The sequence below is a fragment of the Dendropsophus ebraccatus genome, chromosome 2 (assembly GCF_027789765.1).
Source record: "Dendropsophus ebraccatus isolate aDenEbr1 chromosome 2, aDenEbr1.pat, whole genome shotgun sequence".
Taxonomy (NCBI): Eukaryota; Metazoa; Chordata; class Amphibia; order Anura; family Hylidae; genus Dendropsophus; species Dendropsophus ebraccatus.
In genome coordinates this window covers 27459882-27474932 of record NC_091455.1, presented here as the reverse complement: position 1 = coordinate 27474932, position 15051 = coordinate 27459882, and the positions used below count along the sequence as shown (strand labels likewise).

The window sequence follows — 15051 nt, the reverse complement described above, 5'->3', positions numbered from 1 at the left end:
TTTTGGGGGGGAACTTAATGTAGCCATGGACCCCAAGATAGACACCTCCTCGGGTTCTTCACACTGACCGGTGGGAACTGTTAGGAAATTTAATGCACTACTCCGAGAACACCAACTAGTAGATGCGTAGCGAATTCTCCATCCACAAGACAGAGATTTCTCGTTTTACTTTCCAGTGAGAGACATGTATTCCAGACTAGACTACCTCCTCCTCAGGCATAGGGATCTTCATTTGCTCACGGCGGCGGACATAAGGAGAATCACCTTCTCCGACCATGCTATGGTCACAATCAAAATCTCACTACCCCAGGCCATTCCCAAACAATGGCGGTGGACGCTTAATACGTCCCTGTTAATGGACGTGGTGGTTCAGGCAGACCTTAAAAGATCGCTTGAAGAATACTTCACAACAAATGCGACAGCAGACATGTCCCCGGGATTAGTATGGGAGGCACACAAATGCGTAGCCCGCGGCATACTGATCAAACACTGATCAATCAGCTAAAACGCTCCGTCGTTTACGGGAGCTTAAGAGCTTAGAAAGTCGTCACAAAATGTCTCCGTCGGAAGACACTCGGACAGCCCTGTTGCAGGGTCGTGACTTGCTTAGGGCCCATCCCACGCAGTCGGCTAAAACACAGCTAGCTAAATGCAGGCGGCACTTCTATGAGCACGGAAACAAGTGCGGAAGGACACTCGCAAGGGCACTTCGGGATCAGCGGCAACAATCATATGTACCATCTATCCTTACAGGGGGACAGACCCGAGCTCACAAACCGGCAGACATTGCAGAAGTTTTTAGACAATTTTACACTAAATTGTATTCTGCTGATAAAGAAAACCCAGCCACTCTAGACCCCACATTTAGAGACAAGATCCGTACGTACATCTCTCAATCTGGCATGCCCTCTATAACTACCGAAGAGATGGACAGCTTAGAAGCCCCTATCACGGCCAGGGAACTGGCAACAGCAATTAAGCAGTCCCAAACGGGAAAGGCACCCGGTCCAGACGGGTTTGGCCTCCAATACTACAAATCTTTCTTAGATATTCTTAGTCCCCATTTCCTTTCTGCATTCAACTCCCTGTCTCAGGGGACACCTCTGCCGCCAGATGCCACGAGAGCTCACATAACGGTTATCCCGAAACCTGGCAGGGACAGTGCGCATTGCTCCAATTACAGACCCATTTCCTTATTAAACGTTGACCTCAAATTATTCGCAAAGATCCTAGCCTCTAGGTTAGTGAACGTATTGCCCGCTATTGTCCACCCTGATCAGGCGGGCTTCATGCCCGGCAGAGAGGCACGCGACAACACCATGAAGGCCATTAACCTGATCCATAAGGCTAATTTATCGGCTTCCCCTCTGATGTTACTATCTACAGACGCCGAAAAGGCCTTCGATCAGGTTAATTGGACCTTCATGGAGGAAACACTGAAATCTTTGGGAGTAGGGTCTGCATTTCTAACATGGGTATTGTCCCTATATGCCTCCCCTTCCGCCAGGTACGAATAAATGTCATTCTCTCTGATAGCTTTCGAATATATAATGGCACGCAGCAGGGGTGCCCCCTTGCCCCTCTAATTTTCATTTTAACTTTAGAACCTTTCCTTTGCCATATTAGGAACAACCCCAATATTGAAGGCCAAAAAACCCGCAGAACTGCATATAAAATCGCAGCCTATGCAGACGACTTATTGTTCTTCATTACCAACCTGCGAATTGCCCTCTCAAACCTAATGTCAGAATTTGCAACTTATGCTAGACTGTCTAACTTTAAAATCAATGTTGCAAAATCAGAGGCCCTAAATGTCTCACTACTAGAGCAACTTCTTAACCACTTGCGTCCTTCCTTTAGCTTCAAGTGGGCCTCCTCTGCAATAAAATACCTGGGGATACACCTAGCCTCAGATCTCAGCACTCTCTATCAGCATAATTATGTGCCCCTGCTAAACGGTGTCAAGGCCGACTGCGAAAGATGGGTCAAGGGTCTGCATACATGGTTTGGCCGCTGCGCTATATACAAAATTAACACCCTACCCAGGATCCTTTTCTTTTTTCAATGCCTGCCGATCTGTCTACCGGTGGCGTTTTTCTGCTCAATGTCCACGATCCAAACACGATTCATCTGGGGGAACAAACCGGCGTGCATTCGTAAAGCCCTGCTCACGAGACCCAAAGACTTGGGAGGGATTGGGCTGCCTGATCTTAAAAAATACCACCTAGCAACACACCTTGCCCATGTAGTGGACTGGTGCAGGAATGGTGAAAGGAAACAGTGGGTAGCTATCGAACAATCTTACACAGCAGTCCCAGTACAGGGGTTGGCCTGGGTTCCTTTAACCCACCTGAGTGATATCAAATACCATCCTACTATAGGGCCTACGCTGGCTGTCTGCTCGGAGAAGGTGATTCGCCAACACTTTATCCCACTCAACTCCCCAATGTCTCTTGTTATGGGTCACCCGGAGTTTACGCCTAGCGTGATGGACAAAATTTTTAGACAGTGGATTGTTCATGGGAAATTCAGAGCACAACACTTTCTTCAAGGTAAAGCCTGGTTAACAATAATAGCGCTGTCTGACCTGACTGATCCCAGCCCATTGGGTCCATGGAGAGTAGCCCAACTTCGGCACTTTCTTGCCTCCTTACCCGCCCCAAATTCCTTCCAGTACACACTCACGACATTCGAACAGCTGTGTTCGGAAACGGAACCTATACGCCATACTTTATCACTGACATACCACATGCAATTGACCACCCCTGAAGCACCACCACCTACTTTCATGCTTAAGTGGGAGACCGATTGAAGACTAACCCTGACAGAGGAACAGAGGGTTAAGATTTACCGTCTGATGCTCGGGTCGTCCATCAGCTCTAAATTCTAAGAGGCAGGCTATAAAATACTCGCAAGGTGGTACAGAGTACCAACCAAGCTACACGCTCTGATTCCTCAGGTTGACCCCACCTGTTGGAGGTGTGGGAACCAGGAGGGAACGTTTCTGCACGTGTTTTGGGAGTGCTCCCGCCTCACCCACTTCTGGTCTGAAGTAAGAAATAAGAAAATATACTGGTGGTCACACTAGTTTTTGAGAGGCTGTCATATACAATCTGTTGGTGACTGCAGCAATATACTCAATGCCACCCTCTTACACAGGGCAATTAGCTGTGAGCTTGGGTATGGCTTTAGTAAGAAATACAGAAATAAGAAAATATACTGGTGATCACACTAGTTTTTTGGAGGCTGTCGTATACAATCTGTTGCTGACTGCAGCTATTTAGTGTATGCCACCCTCTCACACAGGACAATTAGCAGTGAGCTTGGATATGCCTTTCCTATGAAATGCAGAAATGAGAAAATATACTGATGGTCACACTTAGGGATGAGCGAACTTTCGTGAAGTTCGGATTGGTCCGAACCGAACCGAAAACGAACCTTGCTCTAACGGCTGAATAATTGCAGCTACAATAGTGGGAGTGTGATAGGGAATAGTTTCGTTTGGTTGCAGTTGATATTACAATGAAAAAAGTGGGGGGAAAAAAGTGCAAAAATAATGAGAGAAAAAAAATAATAATTATAGAAATAATAATAAAATATAGTAAATAAAAGTGCCAAAATAGTGACAAAAAATATTGAAAAAAAAGTTTACAAGGAGGATGCGGCAACACTTGATTGCACCCAGGCCAGTATTGTTGAAAAGAGACAAGTTGAGCAGCAGGAGGAGGCAGCGGTTGATTGCTCGCCTCTCAGGCCAGTATTGTTGAGAAGAGACAAGTTGATCAGCAGGAGGAGGCAGCAGTTGATTAATTCCAGTCCAGTATTATTGAGGAGAGGCTACTTGAGGAGGAGGCAGCAGTTGATCGATTCCAGGCAAGTATTATTGAGAAGAGGCTACTTGAGGAGGAGGCAGCAGTTGATTGATTCCAGGCCAGTATAATTAAAAACAGACTACTTGAAGAGCAGGAGGAGGCAGCAGTTGATCGATTCCAGGCCAGTATTATCGAGGAGAGGCTAATTGAGGAGGATGAGGCAGCAGTTGATTGATTCAAAGCCAGTATTATCGAGGAGAGGCTACTTGAGGAGGAGGCAGCAGTTGATCGATTCAAGGCCAGTATTATCGAGGAGAGGCTACTTGAGGAGGAGGAGGCAGCAGTTGATTGATTCAAGGCTAGTATTATCGAGGAAAGGCTACTTAAGTAGGAGGCAGCAGTTTATCAATTCAAGGCCAGTATTATGGAGGAGAGGCTACTTGAGAAGGAGTCAGCAGTTGATCGATTCCAGGCTAGTATTATCGAGGAGAGGCTACTTGAGGAGGATGAGGCAGCAGTTGATTGATTCAAGGCCAGTATTATCGAGGAGAGGCTACTTGAGGAGGAGGAGGCAGCAGTTGATTGATTCCAGGCCAGTATTATTGAGGAGAGGCTACTTGAGGAGGAGGCAGCAGTTGATTGATTCCAGGCCAGTATAATTAAAAACAAACTACTTGAGCAGCAGTAGGAGGAGGCAGCAGTTGATTGATTCAAGGCCAGTATAATTAAAAACAGACTACTTGAGCAGCAGTAGGGAGGAGGCTGCAGTTGATCGAATCCAGGCCAGTATTATCGAGGAGAGGCTACTTGAGGAGGAGGCAGCAGTTGATTGATTCAAGACCAGTATTATCGAGGAAAGGCTACTTCAGGATAAGGCAGCAGTTGATTGATTCAAGGCCAGTATTATCGAGGAGAAGCTACTTGAGGAGGAGGAGGAAGCAGCAGTTGATTGATTCCAGGCCAGTATTATTGAGGAGAGGCTAATTGAGGAGGATGAGGCAGCAGTTGATCGATTCCAGGCCAGTATTATCGAGAAGAGGCTACTTGAGGATGAGGCAGCAGTTGATTGATTCAAAGCCAGTATTATCGAAGAGAGGCTAACTGAGGAGGAGGAGGCAGCAGTTGATTGATTCAATGTCAGTATTATTAAAACAGACCAGTTAAGGAGCAGAAGAAGGCAGCAGTTGATGGCTCTCAGACCAGTATTGTTAAAAACAGACAAGTTGAGATGGCAGCTTCCGCAGCTCTTGATTCCACCCAGTATGTTTCCAAATAGACAATTGACGGTGGGGGCACTAAAGCACTGTGGAGGTGACAGTGGCAAGAATGGGCCAACTTCCTGATTGTCTCCTGGGAGGATGTTGACCCAATGGGCAGTAAGGACATGTACTGCCCTTGCCCATAATTAGAGGACCAGACATCAGCACTCAGGTGCACTGTCTTGGACACAGAGAGTCACCAACCTTTCTCTTTACATAACTGTGCAGTGATGGGACAGCTTTGCTAGAGAAGTAGTGGCGGCTGGGGACTCTCCATCTGGGGTGCGCACACACCATGAAATCCCTGAAAGGCTGGGAGTCCACAAGATTAAATTGCAGGGACTGAAGCACCAGCAGCTTAACTAGGTGTCCGGTTAGTTTCTGTGCCATGGGATGGCTGCTGCAGTACACCTGACGTTTGGCCATGGACTCGGTCAGGGATTGCTGCCTCATTAGGGGTGTACATGGCTGTGAGACTGTGCTGCTGCTGGCAACTGAGGCTGACGAGCCCTGAGTTCCAGTGAGAGGATGCTGCATGATGGGATCTGCAGTGTTTGGTGCATCCTGACAGGAGGTGGTATTTGGGTCATGGTTTTTCCAGGCCTGTTGTTGTTGCCTTTCCATGTGCTTCCTCATGGATGTTGTCCCAAGATTATCACCCCTGCCACGACTGACCCTCTCATTGCACAGCAGGCACAGAGCGATGTGCTTATCTGTCCCCAGACGAAAGAACTGCCAGACAACCGTGGTTTGCTGCCAGCCACGGGGGTCTTGCTGGTTGTTCACTGCCACCGCTGCCTTGGGGTCCCCTCTCAGGACCAAGGCTTAAAGGTATTGATGAAGTCTGCCTGGTAGGTTGTCTTCTACCCCTCCCTCTTGTGCTTTGATTCCTTGCACCAGTAGGATGTTGCTGCTTCGGTAGCACCTCACTTTCCTCCCCTGATGATGCTGAAGATAATGCTGCTTGAGGGCGCCATGTCCGATCAGCAGCATCATCATCACCACCACTGCTACTTTCCTCCAGGGGCTGGGACAGGATCTCAGGTGTGGCACTGGATGCCCCTCCCTGACTCTGTTGACTGCTTACAGCCAACACCTCCTCTGCAGCCTCTGCACATTCCACCTGCTGCCTTTGGGGGACTACTACCTCCTCCTCATCATCATCACTAAAAAGTGGTAGAGACTCCAAGGGCAAATCAAGGTTTGCCAAGAGTTCCCTGGCAGAAGGTGCCCCAAAGGTGAGTGGCATATTAATAACCGGGGACGAGGCAGAGGACTGTCGCCGACCGTCCCATGTAAGGGTGGTGTCGGATGATCCAGTCGACCTCGTTTGGGAGCTTTGGGCAGTGGAACTGGAGGATTGGGTAAGCCAATCTAGAACCGCTGGCTGTGTGGTTCTTACATGACCCGTGGGCGTCTGGGGTAGCTGCACCCTGCTGCCATGCCTGTTGCCCCGACTGCCACCAGGCCTGGTGTTGCCACTCCTCCTACCCTCACTGCCTGCCGTTGCAGTCCTTGCCTGGGAAGTGCTGGTAGTAGGACGCTTGGACATAGTTGTTTGGTTGGTGTAAATTTTGAAAAAGAAGTAATCTATTGGCCAGAAGGCACAAAATTTCAGTGACTATTGCTTTGTGGGTTGGAGGCACACAGCAAAGCAGAAATGTGCAGGTTATCACAAAAAAAAATAATTTTTTATTTTTTAATTTGTAACTTTTTTTGGTTGCGAGTGGCTAAACGGGTTTGACGGCAACCAGCAGAGCACAAATGGACAGCTTTTGTAGGGCACTGACTTAGCGTCACCTAGAACAGCTGATCACAAACAAACAAACTTTTTTTTTTTTTTGAAGTTTTTTAAACTTTTTTGGTTACGGGTGGCTAAACGGGTGTGACGGCAACCAGCAGAGCACAAACTGACAGCTTTTGTGGGGCGCTGACTTAGCGTCACCTAGAACAGCTTATCACAAACACACAAACTTTTTTTTATTTTTTTTTGAAGTTTTTTTAAACTTTTTTGGTTGCGGGCAGCTAGACTGGGTTGATGGCAACCAGCAGAGCACAAACTAACAGCTTTTGTGGGGCGTTGATTTAGCGTCACCTAAAACAGCTTATCACACGCAAACAACCTTTTTTATTTTAATTTAATTTTTTTTACTTTTTTGGTTGCGGGTGGCTAAACGGGTGTGACGGCAACCAGCAGAGCACAAACGGACAGCTTTTGTGGGCCGCTAACTTAGCGTCACATAAAACAGCTTATCACAAACAAACAAACAAACAAACTTTTTTAATTTTTTTAAAAGTTTTTTTAAACTTTTTTGGTTGCGGGCAGCTAGACGGGGTTGACGACAACCAGCAGAGCACAAACGGACAGCTTTTGTGGGGCGCTGACTTAGCATCACCTAGAACAGCTGATCACAAACAAACAAACTTTTTTTCTAGCGCCTCCTCTCTGTCACGGAACAGTAGCTGGTTCAATGCTATGTGTCCTGAGTGACTCTTCTCACTTTTCTCTCCGTATTTCTTTTTTTTATCTCCCTATCTCTCCATAGATATCACAATTTTTCAGTTAGATGCCTATCTATCCCTCTCTCTCTACCTAACTCTTTCACTATGTATGGGCTTATCAAGCTTTCCCTGGATCTTGCGTTTTTTTTTTTTTTAATCTTCCTCTCTCCGGCTTCCCTCACAAACAATATATACTCCTTCTCTATCTCTCCCTGTAATTATCCAGTTGTTTGGATATGTAATCTGTGTTTTCCCTCTCTGCCTAACGTACACCTCCTCTCTCTCTGCAGTCTAGACACACAATGAGAAAGAGCATGGACGCTCAAGCACTTCCTGTTCCTGTAGTGACGTCACACACCTTGATATTCACATAATAACAGGATAAAAGGGATTATAGGAGTAATAATTCCTTATATCCTCTTCCATGCTGTGAAAACAATACAGTTTTGCGACGCCGTTGCGATTTTAACGAACTTCGTAACAAACTTTTTGAAAGTTCGGTACCGAACCGAACTTTTTGCAAAGTTCGTAACAAATCTGGTTCGTAACGGTTCGGTTCGCTCATCCCTAGTCACACTAGTTTTTTGGAGGCTGTGTTATACAATCTGTTGCTGACTGCAGCTATTTAGTGTATGCCACCCTCTCACACAGGGCAATTAGCAGTTAGCTTGGATATGCCTTCACTAAGAAATACAGAAATAAGAATAAATACTGGTGGTCACACTAGTTTTTTGGAGGCTGTCGTATACAATCTCTTGGTGACTGCAGCTATATACTCAATGCCACCCCCTTACGCAGGGCAATTAGCAGTGAGCTTGGGTATGGCTTCAGTAAGAAATACAGAAATAAGTAAATATACTGGTGGTCACATTAGTATTTAGAGGCTGTCGTAAAGAGTCTGTGTGTAAGTGGTGGTCTGTGGTCTATGCCACCTGTTATACAGGTCAATGAGCAGTGAAGTTAAATAGTACTGAGCACTTCTTAGGGGTGTGTATGCAGCACCTAATGTCCCCTTTCTGCCAGCAGCCGATCACCACAGTGTACTGCTGAAATCGTGGTAGCTGCACTGCAAGTCCCAGCCAGCAGTCTGGAGTAATAAAAAAAAACAAAAAAAAAACGATTTTAAGCCCTTACAAGGGCTGTCTGGTTCTTTCTCTAGTATTCCCCGCCTAATGGAATGCTAATTCTCTCCCTAACGCTCTCCCTGACAAGCAGCAGCTCTGTCCCTATTCTCTTCCAGCATGCATGTGAGCCGAGCCTCGGCAGCTGAGATTTTCATATGGCAGGGTCATCTGATCTGGCCAACCAATCGCTGCTATCGGCATGTATGGGTCCCATGTGATCGCAGGATGTACCAAAGAGTCTCCTGCATGTTGATTGGCTGAGAAATTGCGCCCAAACTTACAGGAAACGGATGATGTGATTTTCTCGAGTATCGCAAGATGCTCGTCCGAGTCACGCGTACCATCGAGTACCCTAATACTGGAACGTTTACCAAGCACGGACGAGCATTTTCGCTCATCACTAATCTGCAGCAATTAACCTTTTAACGACCTCCGATACTTTTTTTACGTTAACACAGAGGAGCTAAACAAGCACTATATGCAGTGGGTGTCATCTGTATGTTACGCATACAACTACCAGGAGCAGACAGTCCAATACCAGAAGATTAACCCTGTGCATGCCACAATATATATATATATATACAGTATATATTTAATAATGACGACCTTTAAGTTTGATCACAAACATTATTGACGGCTGTCATTGTAAAATGAAATGAAAAAAAACAAAAAATAGTCATTTTGCATAAAAAGACGTGTGAACATAGCCTTATGATTTTTTAAATGTGAGAAGTTACAAATTTGCCAAATATTTTGTATGGGGAGTGGGGTTTAGAACTGGGCCACTGTTATTTTTAAAAGGAATTCTAAACTTAGAAATTAAAGTGTTGCTGTCATTTCCAGCAAGCATGACAAATGTTAGAGATCACATTCGGTCACACTCCTGGGCCAGGGTGTGTGCGAGGAAGCTGTCAGTGTCTGACTTGTTCTCTCCATTAGAGTCTATGGAGCTAATAAGTTGGATGTCCCTGCCGACCGGGTAGTGGAGCACTGTGCACTCCCATCAGTTGTATGTAGGGATCACAACAGGTCTGTGGAGACTTGATGTGATTAGTAACTTTTGACATGTCAACATTTCTAAGTGAAATGGGGGAGGGGATGCTTATAGAATCATTTATAAATTTCTCTGTTTCGACAACATACTTTTAAAGAGAAGGAGAGTAGGAGATCTGTGAAGTTTTTATTATTTAACTGAAAGCTGTAAAAGAAGTTTTTTTTGTGGCCCCACCTGTACTCTTTAATGGTGTCTTATATGGTGGTGGTCTTTAAAAAATTGGAAAGTTGAAATTGGAAAAATAGAAACAAAATTGTGCTGCAATTTTTAGACCTTTTGTTTACCATGAAGGAAAACAGTATTTTTATTTTAATAAATGGGAAAAAGAGGATGAAAAGATTTTTTTTGAAGGGGGTATTTTTAGAATATTTAGAATATTTTTACTTTTTTTTCCTATACTTTTTCAGCACCCTACAACAGATCATTTAATCATTAGTGCAGTACACTGCAAAAATTCTGTATTGCAAGGTACTGTCATTTCTGCAATCTCCTGTTATACCATGCCTATGAGCTGACTTAATACACCTGGACCTGACGTTTGTTTAAAAAAAAAAAAAAAGGGATTTAACCAGGAATTTCTTAAATTACATGAAGTTTACATGTAGAAGAAAAACAAAATCAGAGGATTTTATGGTGGTGTAGGACATAGAGAGAGGTATTAGGTTGGTGTTAAAGGGAAACTCCATGTAAGGAAAAAAAAATCTATTAAAAGTACATTAAAAGTTATATAGGTGTGTCTATACAATGTGCCACACTGGTAGCCGATAGAAATCCAGGAAGTGAAGAAAAATGGCCCTGTGCCAATCCACATTGTCTCCTGCTCCCACTGCTCTCCCCCCTTAGGAGACAAATATTCCATGCCTCTGTCTCACATTGTGTGTGTTTACTAGGCACAGGCTGATGATGCAGGCAGGGGGCAGGGTGTGATGTCACAGGAGGCTTGGCTGGATCCCCCAATCCCCTGAGTGATTCACCATCTCTAACCGGCCAGAAGCAGCTGCTGCACTGATTTCACTGATTGTGCAGAAGTGTGCAGTAAAATTAGGGCTGTGTTCACACATGTTGCAGTTTCATTGCAGTACTGCAGCGTATTCACAAAAATGATGCAGTAACACAAGTAAATAATGCTAACCGGCAGAGCGGATCAGAGCCGATCCCACCTGGAGAAAAAACAAGGCATAAACAGTATATCCCATGTAAGATAATATCAGATAAACTTCTTATTGTGGGACTCAACAAGATAAAACATGCTTGATCATAATATGTGAAATGAAATGAAAAAAAAAAAATCAAAAATGTCTTTACTTTATTTCAATATCAGCATCACAGGTAGAGAATACAGTGTGCTGTGTGGTGTTACAGGTAGAGAATACAGTGTGCTGTGTGGTGTTACAGGTAGAGAATACAGTGTGCTGTGTGGTGTTACAGGTAGAGAATACAGTGTGCTGTGTGGTGTTACAGGTAGAGAAAACAGTGTGCTGTGTGGTGTTACAGGTAGAGAATACAGCATGCTGTGTGGTGTTACAGGTAGAGAATTCAGCGTGCTGTGTGGTGTTACAGATAGAGAATACAGTGTGCTGTGTGGTGTTACAGGTAGAGAATACAGTGTGCTGTGTGGTGTTACAGGTAGTAGCTGTGTGGTGTTACAGGTAGTAACTGTGTGCTGTGTGGTGTTACAGGTAGAGAATACAGTGTGCTGTGTGGTGTTACAGGTAGAGAGTACAGTGTGCTGTGTGGTGTTACAGGTAGAGAATACAGCGTGCTGTGTGGTGTTACAGGTAGAGAATACAGTGTGCTCTGTGGTGTTACAGGTAGTAACTGTGTGCTGTGTGGTGTTACCACACAGCACGCTGTATTCTCTACCTGTAACACCACACAGCACACAGTTACTACCTGTAACATCACACAGCACACTGTATTCTCTACCTGTAACACCACACAGCACGCTGTATTCTCTACCTGTAACACCACACAGCACGCTGTACTCTCTACCTGTAACACCACACAGCACACTGTGTTCTCTACCTGAAACACCACACAGCACACTGTATTCTCTACCTGTAACACCACACAGCACGCTGTATTCTTTACCTGTGTTACAGGTAGAGAATACAGTGTGCTGTGTGGTGTTTCAGGTAGAGAACACAGTGTGCTGTGTGGTGTTACAGGTAGAAAATACAGCGCTGTGTGGTGTTACAGGTAGAGAATACAGCGTGCTGTGTTATGTTACAGGTAGAGAAAACAGCGTGCTGTGTGGTGTTACAGGTAGAGAATACAGTGTGCTGTGCGGTGTTACAGGTAGAGAATACAGCGTGCTGTGTGGTGTTACAGGTAGAGAATACAGTGTGCTGTGTGGTGTTTCAGGTAGAGAACACAGTGTGGTGTTACAGGTAGAAAATACAGCGCTGTGTGGTGTTACAGGTAGAGAATACAGCGTGCTGTGTTATGTTACAGGTAGAGAATACAGCGTGCTGTGTGGTGTTACAGGTAGAGAATACAGTGTGCTGTGTTATGTTACAGGTAGAGAAAACAGCGTGCTGTGTGGTGTTACAGGTAGAGAATACAGTGTGCTGTGTGGTGTTACAGGTAGAGAATACAGCGTGCTGTGTGGTGTTACAGGTAGAGAATACAGCGTGCTGTGTGGTGTCACAGGTAGAGAATACAGCGTGCTGTGTGGTGTTACAGGTAGAGAATACAGCGTGCTGTATGGTGTTACTGGTAGAGAACACGGCGTGCTGTGTGGTGTTACTGGTAGAGAATACAGTGTGCTCTGTGGGTGGGACCACAGAGAAATGATAAAGTACTGCAAATAATTCAGTAACACAATGAAACTGCAATGTGTGAACACAGATTTGGGCGGGGAATGGGCAGGGTGGGGGACTGTGATGAACAGCTGAAGGAAAGCATTGCATTCTGGAACCAGTACTGCATTCTGGTAACTGCTCAACCAGGAAGTACAGAAACACAATACAGAACAACCACCCACCCGCAAACAAATAGATTTTTGGTAGTTTCAAAACTGAGATTGATAGGTAAGTAATGCTATATGCTTCTGCAGAAGTTTCATTTTTTTTTAACCTCTACCTGGAGTTCCCCTTTAAAATTGTTTAAGATCTAGGACAGAGATGGAGGTTAAATAGATTATCCAGGCTTAGAACCTTCCCAGAAACAGCACCACGCCTGTCCTCAGTTTTGCAGTCAAGTTTCATTGAAGTGAATGGAGCTGACTTGTAATACCAAATAACCCTTTGGGCTTTCTCATGTTCTACTTCTTTCTGTTCCTGAAGTTTATTGCAATTTTCTAGTAATAATTTTCTGGGTTTTCCTATTTAGACACCCTGACATTTACGGATTTCCAGACTATGAGCCAAAACCTGGCATCTGCCGCCATTAATGGAAGTCTCAGCTCTCAGTTGAACGTCACTGTGTCATCGCTGTCTGTTTCTGAACCAGTCCCATCTCCTAGTGATTCGGCCTGGAGTCAGGTACTTACTCCCCGCTCCTATTCTGTTATGTTATAACATTATATAAGACAATATGTACAATAGTATATTACATTTACAAGTATTAGGAAATTGCTATAAACACAATTCCCTAATATACAACCATGGCAGCTTCACTATGCAAGGGATCCCTGCAGGGCTAAGGGAGGCCCCCCATGACCAGTATGTCTTAGCAGCTTCCCTAAAGTCATTGTCTGAATAGAAGAAAAGTGTACCAGGATTGCTTGTGGTACAGACTAAAGAGATTTGTTCCCATATCACCAAAAAGTACTCAAAGACATAATGACATAGGTGATGTGATGTCTTCTAGGTGGCAGCTGATACTGTAAACAGGACCCAGCCATCTACTGGAAGTTATCTAGCTACTGTATCTGCACTCAAAGTGGTCAGGGAACCTGTGGCTGGACTTCCCGGAGAAAGGCTTTCCCAGCAGCCATCTGTAATGGCAGCAGATTCTGACGTAAGTACTGTGCATATATTCATGCATCATTTTCATGTAACAGCTGTAACCAAATGCTTTAAGACAATTTAACCATAGGCATGCATACTCGTCCAAGCAGGCAACATTAATGGAGAGAGAAGGAATAGTCCACGTCCAGACCCTTCTAAAAGTGTCATCTCATCTCAGTAATAAAAAACTTGTTTGGTGGTTTCTACTGCTTTTCCCGCTAATTGTAGATATTGAGAAAAAGAAGAATTGCATACATATTAGATCATTGGATGTCAACTATCTAATCTATACAGACAGCCTTACCTATAGCAACTAATCAGATTCCAGCTTTCATTCTGTACAATTGAGCATCAGAACAATGGAATATGCCTCGCAACACTGCAATAATAATGGTCACCGTTCAGCGTCTGCTTGCGTAACCTATACAATGATCAGCCAATTGTGCAGCCTGGACCATGCACAATTGCTGAATCATTCATGGGACCTATTAACTTCATCATAGTCTGACTGACATTCCCATTTAGGTTATGTACACACTGAGGAATAGGCGAAGAAATGAAGTGGAAAGTTTTCTGCTTGAAATTCCTTGCCTGTTCAGAGCTGGTACAATAGAAGAATTCAAGCCCCATTGACTTCTAATGGAATCCGTCCAAAGAATTGACATGTCAATTCTTTGGACAGAAAGCGGATCTGCGGCAGAAATTTCTGCTTGAACATAAGAGCGGAAATCCTATTGAACACAGTGGGACATTGCTCTGTTCATATTTTACGGGAGGAATTTCATGCAGAAATTAAGAGCGGATTCCGCTTCGCCGTTTTCGCCTATTCCTTAGTGTGCACATACCCATTGGACCCTTGGACACTAAGGAAATCACCCGGATAACTTGCAGCACATTCCGTTGCTATTCACACACACACCATCCCAACCCCCCCACACGCACGCTCTAGTTTGAAGATCTGCTGATCCCATAGGCTCCATTCTATGATCAGGCGGATTCCGTTGTCCGCCTAAATAATTGACAAGTCAACTCTTTGGGAGGACGGCGTAATTTGCCCAAGCAAAGACAGGAGTCTATGGGACTGGTGGAGATTCAAGCGAGAGCGTGCTCAAATTCTGTTCATGATTTCCGCACTGTGCAAGGGCCCTTAGATGGAAACATGTGGCCGACTAACAATAAGTTTATTAGCCACATGAAAGATGCAATCAGCTGACTAATGAGAGATTTCATTGGCTGGTCGTTGGTTTAAAGCATTGATAACGTCACAAGAGCTGTTCTTTTTCTTTGCTTGAGGGTCTCCAACAAATCTGCCATTTTTATTGAGCCCCATTCTCTTTAATAAGGCTG

General features: G+C 44.7%; 1 protein-coding gene across 7 annotated transcripts in view; it reads left to right on the top strand.

Moving 5' to 3' along the window:
- Positions 1–15051, top strand: part of LOC138783039 (fibrocystin-L-like) — a 161519-nt gene that overhangs the window by 143057 nt on the left and 3411 nt on the right. For all 7 annotated transcript variants that reach the window (XM_069957188.1, XM_069957191.1, XM_069957186.1 and 4 more), the window contains 2 exons: positions 13085–13236; positions 13565–13714. In XM_069957188.1, coding sequence (XP_069813289.1) covers positions 13085–13236; positions 13565–13714 — 302 coding nt within the window. The remainder of the gene's footprint in view (positions 1–13084; positions 13237–13564; positions 13715–15051) is intronic.